General features: G+C 49.6%; 2 protein-coding genes across 2 annotated transcripts in view; both read left to right on the top strand.

Annotated features, from left to right (window-relative positions):
• The window catches only part of BASP1 (brain abundant membrane attached signal protein 1), a 123,829-nt gene that overhangs the window by 21,549 nt on the left and 85,061 nt on the right, over positions 1 to 17,219 (top strand). The window lies entirely within an intron of this gene.
• LOC142827209 (uncharacterized) lies at positions 2,170 to 6,920 on the top strand. Its single transcript, XM_075921448.1, has 2 exons — positions 2,170 to 6,232; positions 6,428 to 6,920. Exons 1-2 carry the CDS (start codon positions 5,683 to 5,685, stop codon positions 6,865 to 6,867), a joined length of 990 nt encoding a protein of 329 aa, XP_075777563.1. The 5' UTR covers positions 2,170 to 5,682; the 3' UTR covers positions 6,868 to 6,920.

The raw sequence follows: 17,219 nt of genomic DNA, 5'->3' as shown, positions 1-17,219 counted from the left end.
ATCTGCAAAAGCGACGAGGAGTCCTGTGGCACCTTATAGACTAACTGAAGTGTAGGAGCATAAGCTTTCGTGGGCAAAGACCCACTGAAGAAGTGGCATCTGACAAAGTGGGTCTTTGCCCACGAAAGCTTATGCTCCTACACTTCAGTAAGTCTATAAGGTGCCACAGGACTCCTCGTCGCTTTTGAAGGTTATAGTTTTGCTTGCATTTGTAAATCAAATTCCTATGCAGGCATATATTTCCCCCACTCTCTTGAAAAATACCATGAACCTTGAAAATAGCAAGCTGAACATTCTCAGAAGATGTTTTTCCAATTAAAATGTAGATATATCAAATATATGGTGTATGTTTAGATAGGACTTGATATGGCTTCAGTTTAAGCAAATGGCAAAACATGAGGTGAAGTTCTGCCTGCCCCTTGTGTGTGCCTCAGGGTATGTCTACACTACAGCGCTAGTTCGAACTAACTTAGTTCGAATTAGTTAATTTGAACTAAGCTAATTCGAACTAACGCATCTAGAACTAAAAACTAGTTCGAATTAGCGTTTTGCTAATTCGAACTAGCAAGTCCACATTGAGTGGACTCTGAACAGGGCTTAAGGATGGCCGGAAGCAGTGCCGGCAGGGCATCAGAGGAGGACTTAGAGCGTGGAGCTGCTGTCTCAGGCTAGCCGAGGGCTGCGCTTAAAGGGTCCTGACCCCCACCCCGGACAGACAGTTCTAAGGGGTGCCCCACTTGCAAAGAAGTTCTGGCTTGGAGTGCCCGGAGTACCCACACTGGGCACATCACACCACTCGGCCATCAGCCCGGCTGCACTTGCCGCAGGCTGCCATCTGGGGAGAGGAGGCAATCGGGGGGCTGCAGGAGAGCTTCCACCCCCAGAAGCCCGCAGAGCCAGCCCAGTCCTCTCCATCGGGGGCTCGTACCCCATTCCTCCCTCACCTCCTTCCACTTACCCTTCCCTAGCCCCCCTTCTTATTGATGTACAAAATAAAGATAACGTTTCTTCCAATATTGACTCTGTCTTTATTGAACAAAACTCGGGGAGACTGGGAAAAGGAGGTGGGAGAGGGGAAGAGAAAGGCTGGGAAAGGGGAGGGCAACTAACATGATCAGGGGTTGGGAACAGGTCCCAGATGAAGAGAGGCTACAGAGACTGGGACTGTTCAGCTTAGAAAAGAGGAGACGGAGGGGGGACAGGATAGAGGTCTCTAAAAGCAGGGGTTGGGTGGAGAGGGTGCATTCAGAAAAGTTCTTCATTAGTTCCCATAATAGAAGGACTAGAGGACACCAAAGGAAAGGAATGGGTAGCAGGCTTCAAACTAGTAACAGAAAGTTGTTCTTCACAAAGCAAATAGTTAACCTGCGGAACTCCTTGCTGAAGGAGGCTGTGAAGGCTACAACTAGAACAGAGTTTAAAGGGAAGTGAGATCAAGTCATGGAGGTTGGGTCCATGGAGTAGTCTTAGCCAGGGGGTAGGAGTGGTGTCCCTGCCCAAAGTTTGTGGAAGGCTGGAGAGGGATGGCACCAGACAAATGGCTTGGTCACTGTCTTCGGTCCATCCCCTCCAGGGTCTCTAGTTTTGGCCGCTGTCGGCAGACAGGCTACTGGGCTAGATGGACCTTTGGTCTGACCCAGGACGGCCATTGTAAGCTCAGGGTCGGGGGTCTCAGTGGACCCCCTTGATTTTCATGCACACCTGCTCCTGGGTGGCCAGGCTGGCAGCTCTCCTGCCCTAGACGGCCACTTTCCTGTGCCTAGTGCGGAGATCATGGACGAGGTCCACGATGTCCGCACTAGCCCAGGAAGGTGCCCGCCTCTTGCGGTCCAGGGCAAGCTCCCGGGAGCCGCCAGCCTGGTCCCGGGAAGAGGGGGTGGGCTGGGGGACATCGGGTGGGTGGCTCGAGCCGTGCCAGGTGCAGGGTCTGCCGGCTGGGTGCTGGCAGGCTTGCACCTGGCACGGGCACCGTAGCCAGCCTGTGCCCCTTTAAGGGGTCCGGGGCTGGGAGGGGGGCATAGAGTTTCCCTGGTGTTGGCCAGAGTGGCCACCAGGGAAACCTGGGGAGGGCTAGCCTCCCACTAGTTCGAATTAAGTGGCTACACACCCCTTAATTCGAACTAGTAAGTTCGAACTAGGCTTAATCCTCGTAAAATGAGGTTTTCCTAGTTCGAACTAAGCGCTCCGTTAGTTCGATTCAAATTCGAACTAGCGGAGCGCTAGTGTAGCGGCTATGAATGTTTGTTCGAACTAACGTCCGTTAGTTTGAACTAACATTGTAGTGTAGACATAGCCTCAGTTACACTGTGGAATTTTTGAAAAATATTTGACTTTAAAATCTATTTTGCAAATTAAAATCAATACATGAATACTTTCAGTGAGAAAATATTACAAAGACTAACATGAGTTCAAGAAACTTGAAATTTTGTAGAAAACTGTTTTGATTAGCTCTGCCATAGATTTATTAAAAATACACTGAAGTTTCAAAGGCCCAATTTGTAATAGTTAAATGATAACTTGTTTCAGAAGATCAGGCATAGAGTTTGCTTTTCAGCTGTAACTTTTGGTCTCTATTAGAGACTAGCTTATTCAAAGTATAAAGTATACTACTTGATATAACTAAGAAGTTCTGTGATTGATAAATGAACATATGAAAATACTAGCAGATTTACTTGGTATTGCTCGGGTCCTTAACTGCTGTACACAGGCAATCCAGGAAGGTTTTGGAGAACGTTGGGGACAACCTTCTGGTACAAGTGCTGCAGGAACCAACCAAGGGCCATGTGCAGCTTGACCTGCTTTCACTAACGGGGAGGAATTAGTAGGGGAAATAGAGGTGGGTGACAACCTGGGAAGCAGTGATCATGAGATGGTAGATTTCAGTATCCTGACAAAAGGAAGAAAGCAGAGCAGCAAAATACAGATCCTAGACTTCAGAAAAGCAGACTTTGACTCCCTCAGAGAATTGATGGGCAGGATTCACTGGAAGGCTACTATGAGGGGGAAAGGAGTCCAAGAGAGCTGGCTGTATTTTAAAGAAGCCTTATTGAAGGTGCAGGAACAAACCATCCCAGTGTGCAGGACCTGGGGATTACAGTGGATGAGAAGGTGGATATAAGTCAACAATGTGCCCCTATCAACAAGAAGGCTAATGGCATATTAGGTTGCATTAGGAAGATCATTGCCAGCAGATCTAGACAAGTGATTATTCCCCTTTATTCAGCACTGGTGAGGCCACATCTGGATTCTTTGGCCAATTCGGGACCCCTCATTACAGAAAGGATGTAGTCTCAGCTGGAGAAAGTCCAGCAGAAGGCAACAAAAATTATTAGGGGGCTGGAGCACATGACTTAGGAGGAGAGGGTGAGTAATTTGGGCTTATTTATAGTCTACAGAAGAGAAAAGCAAGGGGAGATTTGATAGCAGCCTTCAACTACCTGAAGGGAGGTTCCAAAGAGGATGGAGAGAGGCTGTTCTCAGTGATGACAGATGACAGAATGAGAAGCAATGGTCTCAAGTTGGAGTGGGGGGGATCTAGGCTGGATATTAGGAAAAACTATTTCACTAGGGCTGTGTCTAAACTGTAGGTTTTTTTCGAAAAAAGTAGCCTTTTTTCGAAAATACTTCACCTGCGTCTAGACTACAGCCACGTTCTTTCGCAATTAAATTGAAAGAACGCGGCTTTTCTTTCGAAGGTGGTACTCCTCATTTCACAAGGAATAACGCCGTTTTTTGAAAGTGCTCTTTCGAAAAAAGGCGCTATGTAATGCAAACTGTGCTTTTTTGAGAGAGAGCATCCAGACTGCCTGGGTGCTCTCTTTTGAAAAAGCGGCTTGCTTTTTTGAAAGTACTGGTTGCAGTCTAGATGCTCTTTTGAAAGAGGCTTGCAGTCTAGACATAGCCTAGGAGGGTGAAGTATTGGAATGGGTTACCTAGAGAGGTGGTGGAATTTCTATCCTTAGAGGTTTTAAAGTCCTGGCTGGGATGATTTAGTTGGGATTTGTCCTGCATTTAGCAGGGGGATGGACTCGATAACTTCCTGAGGTCTCCTCCAACCCTATGATTATAACTCAAAATTAAGTTTTATTTTTCTTCATTTAACTCATTGCTCTGGGGTGGGGCTGGCGATGAGGAGTTCAGTATGCAGGCTACCCTGGGGATAGAGGACTACCCCAGCCCAGTCTCACCACAGCAGTTTGGGGTCAAGTGAGAAGCACTTCTCCATGGCTGCTGTAACCAATTAGTTTTAAGTTTCCTGTTTCAAACAATGGATGAAAACTGGAAGTAGCCTACCTCAGTAAATTTAGGCCACTATACATTCATTTCCTTTTGCAGTCATTAAAATGAGTGATAATGTTTCTATACAGGCTGAACCTCTCTAGTCTGGTACCCTCAGGACCTGACTGACACTGAACCAGAGAATTTGCTGAAGCATTGGAGGTCAATATTGTCTAGCAGCATTACCAACAATTCCACTGCTTATTGGGCTCTTAAAAGACATTTAAGGGTAAAATAGAGCTAAATAATAGTACAGAAGACTGACACTTAATGGGACCACAGGAAACTTGGTCACACCCATAATAAGTGGACATCTGGCTAACTAAAATCATGCCAGACCATAGATGTTGCCAGACTAGAGAGTTTCAACCTGTACTAGTAATGGCTGCATAATAGACTATTCAATGTTTTTATTTAGTTGTTTAAACTGAATAAAATAGTACTGTACAGAATCCAATTTCGAATGTTGCATAGACATGCAATGGAAAACAGTTGAATGGGTCTTCTCTAATTTTATTTAAATTTTTTGATTTAGTGATCTTGACTCTTTATAAATAGCTGCAAATTCAAAGTTTTTAAAATGACTGTGAACTTTTATATTACTTTAAAGACTGCTAGTCTTTAAAGTGATACCAGACTATTTGTTGTTTTTTAAGTTTATCCTGTACAGACTAACTCGGCGGCTACTCTGAAGCTTTTAAATTATTGAATACTTAAAATTTGTATCCAGATGTTGACTTGAGAAATTGAAAGAGAGGAGTCTTGTTCTATCCATCTAATTCATTATATTAGACTTGAACAGATGTATGAGTTTTGTACAAATGAATGATACATATAATTTTTCAATCTCTACTATCATGCCTATTGTGCAGGGGGCAGTTCTCTAATATGGTTCACACATTTGCAAAACTGTTATAGCATAATGGTGTTTTAGGACTCTGGCTCCAAATTGCTTAAGGCTCTTATTAATTTATAATATTGGCTATCCATAACGTACACTTGGCTTGGCTCCCAGGGTATGTCTACACTACAAAGTTAGTTCGAACTAACGGACGTTAGTTCGAACTAACTTTCCTAGGCGCTACACTAGCGCTCCGTTAGTTCGAACTTAATTCGAACTAACGGAGCGCTTAGTTCGAACTAGGTAAACCTCATTTTACGAGGACTAACGCCTAGTTCGAACTAGCTAGTTCGAACTAAGGGCTGTGTAGCCCTTTAGTTCGAACTAGTGGGAGGCTAAGGCTTCCCAGGTTTCCCTGGTGGCCACTCTGGCCAACACCAGGGAAACTCTATTGCCCCCCTCCCGGCCCCGGAGCCCTTAAAGGGCCACGGGCTGGCTACTCACTTTGTGCCAGTTGCAAGGCTGCAAGCACCCGTGCCTGCACAGCCTGCACCTGCCACACAATGAGCCAGCCATCCGAGGGTTCCCAGCCCTCCACTGCTCCCCACGACCAGCCTGGCGGCTCCCGGGAGCCTGCCCGGGGGCGCAAAAGGCGGGCGCCCGCCTGGTCAAGTGCGGAGATCGTGGACCTCATCGAGGTTTGGGGGGAAGCCTCCAATGTCCACGATCTCCGCACTAGCCACCGGAACGCGGCCGTCTATGGACGCATGGCTGCCAGTCTGGCCGCCAGGGGCCACCAGCGCAGCCGGGAGCAGGTGCGCTGCAAAATTAAGGACTTGCGGCAGTCCTACTCCCGGGCCTGCCTGCCAGGGGCTGACCCGGAGGCCTGCCCCCACTTCCATGCCCTGGACCGCATCCTGGGGCCTCATGCCGTCCCTGCCCCCCGGGACGTGATTGACCCCGGGGCAGAGGGACCGCTCCTGGAGACGGAGGAGGAGGAGGAGGGCTCTGAGAGCCAGGAGCCTGCCGCCAGCCTTCCCAGGACCCGGGACCCCCGAGGCACCCCACAGAGCCGCTCGCCTGCATCATCAGAGGCCGGGGAGGCGTCCACCTGTGAGTACCCTCGTGTTCCCCTTATGTGTACGGGGGGCTGAGGCGAGAGGGAGCCCCGGGACCGTGCGCCTGGGCCTTGCCCACCACGGAGCAGCAGCTGGGGATCCTGCAGGGGCCCTGGCCTTGCAGAGGGGAGCTGGGTTTCACACACCTGGGCCCCTGGGGTAATTGACCGCTGGTCTTCTTGCACCACAGCTGCAGCACCGGGGCCTGCAGGGCGCACCACACCGCCTGCAGCAGCCGCCCGCGCCCGGGCAAGCAGGACAGCCAGGAACCAGGAGGACTACCAGAGGCGGCATCTCCGGTTCCTGGACCGACAGCTCCGTCTCCAGGACCACTGGGTCCAGGAGGACCTCAGGCTGCGCCAGAGGAGTCTGGAGGCCCTGGAGGAGCAGGGCCGTGCCCTGCGAGGCCACCTCCAGAGCCTGCTGGACCGCTTTCCATTTCCTCCTCCCCCTGCTCCCCCTCTTGCTCCCCCTCTTGCTCCCCCTGCTCCCCCTGCTCCTCCTGCTTCCGCTCCTGCTTCCTCCACACCCCCTGTCCTCTCTGCCCCCCCCTCCACAACCATTCCCCACCGACGCCCCCGGACCCGCAGTGTGGCGAGACGGGAGAGGCAGCCGGACTCCCACCCCTGAGCTTTCCTTTCCCTTCCTCCCTTCCCTCCCCTCCCCTTCCAGCTCCCTTGTCCCAGGTTTCCCCCTCCCTTCTCCCACCTTCATTCCTCCCTCCCCCACCCCAGTTCTCTGAAATAAACAGACGTTTTTGTTTGAAAACCAGGTGTCTTTATTGTACAGTAGATAGGGAGGGGAAAGGGGAAGGGGGGGGTAGGGTGGAAGAAGGCCCCGGTGGGGCATGCAGGGAGAGGTCAGTCCTCCTCCTCCTCCACCTGGAAGCTCTCCCGCAGGGCTTCCCGGATCCGGATGGCCCCCCGCTGGGCTTCCCGGACGGCGGCGGTGCGGGGCTGACCGTAGTGTCCAGCCATGCGGTCAGCCTCAGCCATCCAGGCTGGCAAGAAAGCCTCCCCCTTCCGCTCACACAAATTGTGGAGCACACAACATGCCGCCACCACGGGAGGGATGTTGTGCTCGGCCAGGTCCAGACGGGTGAGGAGGCATCGAAAGCGGGCTTTCAGTCGCCCGAAGGCCCCCTCCACCACGATGCGGGCCCTGCTCAGCCTGTTATTGAAGGCCTGGCGGGAGGGATTGAGGTGCCCCGTGTAGGGCTTCATGAGCCACGGCTGCAGTGGGTAGGCGGCATCCCCCACCAGGCAGACGGGCATGTCCACGTCCCCGACCCTGATGTGGCGGTCGGGGAAGAAGGTCCCGTCCTGCAGCCGCTGGCACACGGAGGAGTTCCGGTACACCCGTGCGTCGTGTGCTTTGCCGGACCAGCCCACATTGATGTCCGTGAACTGTCCCCGGTGGTCACACACGGCCTGCAGGATGACGGAGAAGTACCCCTTTCTGTTGACGTACCGGGACGCCTGGTGTTCCGGGGCACGGATGGGGATGTGCGTCCCGTCGATGGCCCCCCCGCAGTTGGGGAAGCCGAGGGCGCCGAATCCCCGGATGACGGCGTCCGGGTCGGCGAGGCGGACCACCCTGCGGAGCAGCACCCGGTTGATGGCCTTGACCACCTGCGGAGAGAGACACAGCAAAGCGTCAATCAGTGGGGCGCCCGGGTGGCTGGGAGCGTGCGTGCCCTGGCAGTGCCCCGCGCCCCACTCCCGGAAGCAACCCCCCTGGCGGCGTGTAGTACGGCCGGGACAGCCCGACCTCTCCGGTGCGGGGCGCCTTCGCCTCCTCCCGCCCCCCCCTTTGTCCCTGGGGTGGCCCATCCCCTCCTCGCAGCCCCCCTCCCCCCCGGCTCGGTGGCCGACGAGCGCCGTACCTGCATGAGCACTGCTCCGACAGTGGATCTCCCCACGCCGAACTGGTTCCCGACGGATCGGTAGCTGTCCGGCGTGGAGAGCTTCCAGAGGGCGATGGCCACCCGCTTCTGGAGGGGGATGGCGGGCCTCATGCGAGTGTCCCTTCTTTGCAGGGCAGGGGCGAGCCACTCGCAGAGCTCCAGGAAGGTGTCCCTCCTCATCCTAAAGTTCTGGGTCCACTGTCGGTCGTCCCAGTGCTCCAGGACGATGCGGTCCCACCAGTCGCTGCTGGTGTCCAGACGCCAGATGCGGCGGGGCACGCCGGTGCCGGGGCGCCGCCGCGGCTCCTCCACGGCCCCCAGGACGGCCAGGTGGAGAGGCAGGGGGCTGACGTTCCCCAGGTGGTGCCAGGCAGCCTCGAGCCATTGGTGGCAGGCTTGCAGCAGCAAGTCCAGAACGTGCACCAGAAGGTGCAGGGCGAGCCGTGGCTCCATGTTGCCACCTGCGGCGGTCCCCCCCGAAGGGAAGCACCGACACAGACGGGCACAGAGACCGATGCTTTGCTGTCCCTCGGCGAGGTTGGCAAGCAAGCAGGGAAAGCTGAGAACCGGCTGTCCAGGGGGGTCCCTTTAAGCACGAGCCTCAGATAGCCTCAGACAGCAGCCACACAAAGCAACTGCTGACCTGATGCCCTGCCAGAACCGGTTTCAGCTGCCCTTAAATGCCCCCCTGCGTCCAATCAGTGTGGACGCGCTAGTTCGAACTAGCAAAACGCTAGTTCGAACTAGTTTTTAGTTCTAGATGCGCTAGTTCGAACTAGCTTAGTTCGAATTAACTAATTCGAACTAAGTTAGTTCGAACTAGCGCTGTAGTGTAGACGTACCCCCACAGAATAAGAGAACAATGGTACAGTAGTTTTACATTCATATGGCAAGTACTGTATAGGTGAGTTTCTATTATGTAGGTCAAGGATATGAATCTATTAATAATAACCATCCAAGATGAAATTGAAGTTTTGCGAGTAATGTTTCAGGAGATTGTGATCAGATGGAGTAACCAGTTTACCGCCTGATTAAGGCAATGTGAATGCCCTTTAGCTCTGAACCCAGATAGCTAGTCTGAGCTGCTTCCTCTGCCACAATGTCCACACTGATATTTTTAGTGTGCTAGCTCCAGTTAATATAGTGTGAGTCTGTATACTCAGGCTGGGACACCTCTCAGCTATAGTGTAGGACCTGATTCAAAACTTGAAAACAATGGAAAGACTTAGCTGATTTCATGGGTTTTTGATTAGGCTCAAAGGATTGCTATGGCTTATCAGAGTAAGAAAGTTGGTGAAAAGAGCCCTTTGTGACAACTGGAACAGACAGACTCTATATTAATTTTGTATCAGATCTCCTTATTGATGGTATCTGGTCATTTCAAAAATCTAGTATGGATGTTAACAGTACCCTGCACTCTTCAGGAAGGACAAACTTTTTTTATAAATTGCAGCCAAGCGAGTTTCCAGCATGGATCAAATGCAAACCTCGTTTATGAAAAAGCAGCTAAAGACAACTTGATTTTTAATTTCAATAAAAGAGGCTCCTCGTTGACCCTTGAAGGCATGTCAATGGAATCTTCCAGCACATGCCTCAGTAAACAACAAACGATTCACTGAGGTGCTCTAACAAGGATTGCTGTGTTTACCCAATTAGAGGGATATGAAGAGCTCTCTGTTGAAATTCTGAGTTCATTTTAGTTACTCTGTTGTTTCCCCAAACTAATGCTGAAGCACCACTTGAAGGATATTGTTGGCATCAACTGACTTGTATGCTAATTTTTCTATATAACAAATGTTATTCTGTCCATGTTGAAACAGCTACATTTAAAAAAAATTTGAATATTAGAATGAAGCCAGCCAATACTCTCAACTCAACAACTAAGTACAAGGGCTTTTCTAAATATAGTATCACTATTATATATAATCTGAGAAGACTCTGGAAACTATAAACACCTATTTTCAGGTGCTTATAACATCCCAGATTTACTTTTTGGAGCCCAAGTTTCTCATGCCAAAAATTTGGTTTTAGTTTCTGTGCATGTAGTGCTCTTGGTACAGATTTCTATGCATGTAGTGCTCCCTGGTTCGACACTTTTGGGACCTGACCCATCCCAAATGAGGGAATCTGCCAGATTGGGGAGGTCCCCCTGCCTCTGACCTCTCAGGATACTGCCCCTCTTTCCAGGGCTGCTTTTACAGGGCTTGGATGTGGCTCTGGCCAGCTGCTGTCAGCCGGCTGAGGCTCTTTGGGAAGTGAGCTCCCCAGCCGCTGCGGCCCCACTTCTGTCCCACCAGGACGGGACTCCACGGCTGCTCCACTGTGCTGCCTCCGGCCGGGTCCTACTGAGGACAGGGCTCTGTGGCTGCTATGCTGTGCCATGTCTGGCTGAGGCTTCCAAGGGGCAGGGCTCTGTGGCTGCCTCACTGCTGCTGAGTCAGGTTGGTCTCCATGGCTGCCCGGCTATGCTGCACCCAGCTAGGTCTTTCTTGGACAGGGCTTGCCTGTTCCGCTGCTGCCCCGTCTGGCAGGGCTCCCCAGGGACGGGGCAGACAGGTCCCGATAGTGGGGCTCCCCATCACTGGATTCCAGACTGGCTCACACTCCCGGTCACCAGGGCTGTTTGGTCCAGCAAAATCCGTGATCTTGTCCAACCACAGATGTTGCTGGACCAGAAAAATCATAGAATCATAGAACTGGAAGAGACCTCAGAAGGTCATCAAGTCCAGCCCCCTGGTCTAGGCAGGACCAATTCCAACTAAATCAACCCGGCCAGGGCTTGAGACTTAAACACCTCTAGGGATGGAGACTCCACTACTTCCCTAGGTAACCCATTCCAGTGCTTCACCACCCTCCTAGTGAAATAGTTTTTCCTAATATCCAACGTGGACCTCCCACCACAACTTGAGACCATTGCTCCTTGTTCTGCCATCTGTCACTACTGAGAACAGCCTCTCTCCATCCTCTTTGGAACCTCCCTTCAGGAAGTTGAAGGCTGCTATCAAATCCCCCCTCACTCTTCGCTTCTGCAGACTAAACAGACCCAAGTCCCTCAGCCTCTCCTCATAAGTCATATGCTCCAGCCCCCTAATCATTTTGGTTGCCCTCCGCTGGACCCTTTCCAATGCGTCCACATCCTTTTTGTAGTGGGGGGCCCAGAACTGGACAGAATACTCCAGATGCGGCCTCACCAAACCCGAATAAAGGGGAATGATGACATCTCTGGATCTGCTGGCAATGCTCCTCTTAATGCAACCTAAAATGCCATTAGCCTTCTTGGCTACAAGGGCACACTGTTGACTCATATCTAGCTTCTCATCCACTGTAACCCCCAAGTCCTTTTCTGCAGAACTACTACTTAACCGGTTGGTCCCCAGCTTGTAACTATGCTTGGGATTCTTCCGTCCCAAGTGCAGGACTCTACACTTGTCCTTGTTGAACCTCATCAGATTTCTTGTGGCCCAATCCTCCAATTTGTCTAAGTCATTCTGTACCCTATCTCTGCCCTTAAGTGTATCTACCTCTCCCCCCAGCTTAGTGTCATCCGCAAACTTGCTGAGGGTGCAATCCATCCCCTCATCCAGATCATTAATAAAGATATTGAACAAAACCAGTCCTAGAACCGAACCTTTTGGGCACTCCGCTAGAAACCAACCGCCATCCTGACATCGAGCCATTGATCACTACCCGCTGGGCCCGGCCTTCTAGCCATCTTTCTATCCATTCTACCGTCCATTTATCCAATCCACAATCCCTTAACTTGCTGGCAAGAATATTGTGGGAGACTGTATCAAAAGCCTTGCTAAAGTCAAGGTATATAACATCCACTGACTTCCCCATGTCCACCGAGCCAGTTACCTCATCATAGAAGCTAATCAGATTGGTCAGGCACGACTTGCCCTTTGTGAATCCATGCTGATTATTCCTAATCACTTTCCTCTCATCCAAGTGCCTCAATATGGATTCCTTAAGGATCCCTTCCATGATTTTTCCAGGAACCGAGGTAAAACGGACCGGCCTATAGTTCCCTGGATTTCATCTTCCCTTTTTTGAAGATGGGCACTATATTTGCCTTTTTCCAGTCATCCGGGATTTCTCCCGATCTCCACGACTTTTCAAAGATAATAGCCAAAGGCTCCACAATGACATTTGCCAACTCCCTCAGTACCCTCGGATGCACTAAGTCCGGACCCATGGATTTATGTACGTTTAGCTTTTCTAAATAGTTCCTAACCTGTTCTTTACCCACCAAGGGCTGTCCATCTTCATCCCATCTTGCGTCACTTGGCGCAGAAGTCCAGGAGCCGACCTTGTCCGTGAATACAGAGGCAAAGAAAGCATTGAGTACTTCAGCTTTCCCCACATCATCTGTCACTAGGTTACCTCCTTCATCCATTAGGGGCCGCACACCTTCTCTGATTACCTTCTTCTTGTTAACATGCCTGTAGAAATCTTTCTTGTTATCCTTCACATCCTTAGCCAGTCGCAATTCCATTTGCGCTTTCGCCTTCCTGATAACCCCCCAGCATTCTCGAGCTATACCTTTAAACTCCTCCCTGGTCATTTGTCCAAGTTTCCACTCTTTGTAAGCTTCCCTTTTGTGCTTAAGTTCATCAAGGATTTCCCCTGTAAGCCAGTCCGGTCTCCTACCATGTTTGCCTCTCTTGCTACGCGTCGGGATGGTTTCTTTCTGTGTCTTCAATAAGGCTTCTTTAAAATACTGCCATCTGTCCTGGACTCCTTTCCCCTTCATGTTAACATCCCAGGGGATTCTGCCCATCAGATCTCGGAGGGAGTCAAAATCTGCTTTTTTGAAGTCCAAGGTGTGTATTTTACTACTCTCTTTTCTTCCTTTGGTCAGGATGCTGAAATCTACCATCTCATGATCACTGCTTCCCAGGTTGCCACCCACCTCCACTTCCCCTATTAGTTCCTCCCTGTTTGTGAGCACAAGGTCAAGCTGCGCACGGCCCCTGGTCGGATCCTTCAGCACCTGTGTCAAGAAGTTATCCCCAACATTCTCCAAAAACTTCCTGGATTGCCTGTGTACTGCCGTATAGGTTTCCCAGCAGATGTCAGGGTGATTAAAGTCCCCCACGAGAACCAGGGCCTGCGATCTGGAAGCTTCGCTCAGTTGTCCGAATAAAGCCTCATCTACCTCATCCACCTGATTCGGTGGCCTGTAGCAAACACCAACCACAATATCAATGCTGTTGTTTGCTCCTTTAAACTTAACCCATAGACTCTCAACAGGTTTTTCTCCCTCTTTATACTGGAGTTCAGAGCAATCGTAGTGCTCTCTTACATATAGTGCAACTCCTCCTCCTTTTCTCCCCTGCCTATTGTTTCTGAACAGTCTATACCCTTCCATGACATCGCTCCAGTCATGCGAGTCATCCCACCAAGTCTCTGTTATCCCAATTAAATCATATTTCTTTGTCTGGGCCACGGCCTCCAGTTCTTCCTGTTTGTTGCCCAGTCTTCTCGCATTAGTGTACAAACACTTCAGGTAACCAGTTGATCATCCTATCTTCTCCATTCGAAACATGGGTCTTCCTTTCTTGCCCCTTCCTCTCTGCATTTCTTTCCAGTATCCGACTTTCCCACTCCCCTCAGGGTTTTGGTCACCGTCCCCTGACGAACCTAGTTTAAAGCCCTCCTCACTAGGTTGTCAAGCCTGCCCACGAAGATGCTCCTTCCTCTCTTCGTTAGGTGGATCCCATCTCTTCCTAACAATCCTTGCACCCGGAACAGAGTCCCATGGTCGAAGAAACCAAAGCCCTCTCTGAGACACCATCTGCGCAACCACGCATTTACGTCCTCAATTCGACAATCCCTGCCCAGTCCTTTCCCTTCAACAGGGAGGATGGAGGTGAATACCACTTGCGCTCCAAATTCTTGGATCCTTCTTCCTAGCGCTACATAATCCGCAGTAACACGCTCAAGATCATTCTTGGCCGTATCATTAGTTCCCACGTGGAGAAGCAGGAAGGGGTAGCGATCCGAAGGTTTGATCAGCTTGGTAAGCCTCTCAGTGACATCCTGAATGCGAGCTCCCGGTAAGCAGCACACCTCTCGAGATTCCGGGTCCGGACGGCAGAGGGATGGCTCAGTCCCTCTTAGGAGGGAGTCCCCGACCACCACCACCTGTCGTTTCCTTTTGGGCGTGGTGGCCATGGAACCCCCATCCGTAGGACTATGCATCCCATGCCTTCCAGTAGATGGTGTTCCCTTCTGGTTTCTTCCTTGTGAGGTCCCTTCCAGAGCTTTCAGCACTGCAGAGCCTGTGGAGAGAGCTTGAAAGCGATTGCTTACCTCTATAGCATCAGGGGATTCCCGTGCTGGCCTTTTTCCCCTTTTAGAAGTTACATGCTGCCAGTTCTCTTCTTGGTCACGTACTGCCCTCTCTGGCTCTTCTGCCTGCCGTGCTTGAAGGATTAAATGCTGCCTTCTATCGAGGAAGTCTTCATCCTCTCTGATCAAGCGTAGGGTCGACACTTGGGCCTCCAGTCCTCTAATTTTTTCTTCCAAAATGTCGACCAGCTTGCATTTGGTGCAGATGAAATCCGTTCTTTCTTCCGGGAGGAAGACAAACATGGCACACGCTGTGCAGGTAACAACAGCAGACCCATCCCCAACCATCGCTGCTGTCCTGGAAAAGGGATTTAAAAAGAAAGGCAAGAGAACCTCCCGCCCTTCCCAACTCCCTCTCAAAACTCCCTGTTAGCACTCACCTGTTCGCAAGCTCCTTGGTCGCTTGCCCACTGCCTTATAAAGCCCCTCCCACTACCAAGGCTCAGCCAATCAGCAGAGGCTTCTAGAATTCAAACTTTAATTAGAAGCCAACAGTTTCCTTCTGCCAATCACAGCCAATCACAGCACAAACTCCATCAAGGGGAGGGGGAGGGGGAGGGGAAAGCCTCACTCTCAAACACAGGGGCAAATAAATAAACAAAAAACAAAAAAGAACACACACCAACCCTCACTCACAAACACAAGCTCAGCACACAGCAAGAAAGCCCCAAACACAACACCCACTTCCCTCAAGACTCCCGTATCTGCTTCTCCTCTACCTGGGAGAACTCTCTCTCCAAAGCCTCACTCAAACAGGGAAAGACAAAATAAATAAATAAATTAATTAATAAAAAAAACACACCACCACCACACACCAAACAAACACAAACTCAGCACACAGTAAGAAAACCCCAATAACAAAACACACTTCCCTCAAGAGTCCTGTATCTGCTTCTCCTTCACCTGGAGAACTCCCTCTCAAAACTCCCTGTTAGCAATCACCAATCATGGATTTAGGAGGTTCAGTCTATGCAGTGACTTAACTCAAGTGGACAGATGGAGCAGTGAATAGAAAGTTAATCAAGAACTTTTTCTTTTGAAACATTTCTTTCACTTACCATTTTACCCCTTGACTTTTACTGCTTCAGAATTAGTTTCTTATTGCCATCTTAATAGAAAATTAGAAATAATGGTAATGTTCTCCAACTACAGAGTATGTCTACATTTTGAGATAACTAGCATTATTTCAAAATAACAAAGTGAGCATCTGTACAGCCATTATTCTGAAATCTGTAAACCTCATTCTATAAGGAATAACACATTTCTGAAATAGCTATTTTGAAATAAGGCCTGTGTAGATACTCCACAGCTGCTATTTCAAAATAGCCCATCCCCAGGGTCATTCTAAGTTATTCCTCCCCAGTGCCTCCTGGGTCTCTACATCTAGATAGCATGTTCACATTAGGGAAGCCTGCCTCGGACTAATTTTGGCGCTTCCCTGCAGTGTAGATGTGCTATTCCAAAATAAGCTATTTTGGAATAACTATTCCAGAATATTTTACTTCAAAATAAGCGTGCAGTGTAGATGAACCCAATAGAGATTATTTCCATTCCTGAAAAAGCACACTACATGTCTTTTATAGAATAACATGTAAAGCAGTCATATGCAGGACATTAGGGAGGGTATTACCAAAATACAACAAACCACACAGAGATCAGGTTACAGTTGATTGTTTCAGCCAGATACTCTGTGGTGTGAGTTCTACATTAGTGCCTGAAGCACTTAAGCTCTTAAGTCTTGTAGACGCTTTACGACTTCACTGTGACAAAATGTTGCAATTAAAGATGTACTACCTTAACTATGGTTCCAGTAAAAGAAAAGTACATCATGTGCTGTACAGGGTGCACTGAAAGTTCAGAAATATCAGACATTGGTATGTGTGTAATTCCGTTTCCTAGACAACAAATGAAACTCTAACTTGTGAAGCAAATAATCTAAATCTAGCAGCAAACCATTACAATATTGCACATCAAAAGAAGACCAACTGATTTACCTTTTACTTGTACACCTGTAAGGAGCCAGCACACATGTAGAATAATGGAACTACTGTAACTCCTCATTTAACATTGCCCTTATGTTCCTGAAAAATGCAACTTTAAGCAAAATAATGTGAAACTAATCCAATTTCCCCATAATAATTAATATAAATGGAGAGGGCAGATTCCAAGAATGTTTTGTCGTTACATATATAAACAGTATAAGTTTTAAACTAGTAATTTTATAAAAGTTTAAACAAACTATATAATAGAGGAGAAAATAATGTTTGCTGCAGGACTGTGCCCCTCCCTTCTGTGTGTATGCAGGGGCAGAGAAATGCAGCTCATTAGTGGGTGTATTGTGGACATCCGGCTGAGGGAGCTATGCCGGGAAGGAACTTGGCTCATGTCAGCCGTACAGCTCCTGAACAGCCACACAACATACTTGGGGCTCCAGGGGAAGTGTCATAGGGAAGGATGGAAGATAAGCCCTTTTCTGGAAGATCCCTTATTCCTACTTGAATAAGGGATCTTCCGGAAAAGGGCTTATTTTCCGGAGAATCACGTCTACACTGGCACTTTTCTCCGGCAAAAACCCCGAGCCGGAAAAAAACGGCAGCCATGTAAATGCAAATGCCGCAGGGGATATTTAAATCCCCCGCGGATTTGCAATTCCGAAGTGTCTCCTTAGCATCCCTTTTCCAGAAAGGGATGCCAATGTAGACACAGTCCTGGGCTACATCTA

This window comes from Pelodiscus sinensis, chromosome 2 (assembly GCF_049634645.1).
Source record: "Pelodiscus sinensis isolate JC-2024 chromosome 2, ASM4963464v1, whole genome shotgun sequence".
NCBI classification, from domain to species: Eukaryota; Metazoa; Chordata; order Testudines; family Trionychidae; genus Pelodiscus; species Pelodiscus sinensis.
This window is presented reverse-complemented; position numbering and strand designations above follow the sequence as displayed.

Bases quoted from the DNA above. Each gene is read 5' to 3' on its own strand.
- LOC142827209 (XM_075921448.1), top strand. From the start codon at position 5,683: ATGAGCCAGCCATCCGAGGGTTCCCAGCCCTCCACTGCTCCCCACGAC. The intron at 6,233-6,427 runs GTGAGTACCCTC...CTTGCACCACAG, and splicing joins GGCCGGGGAGGCGTCCACCT to CTGCAGCACCGGGGCCTGCA.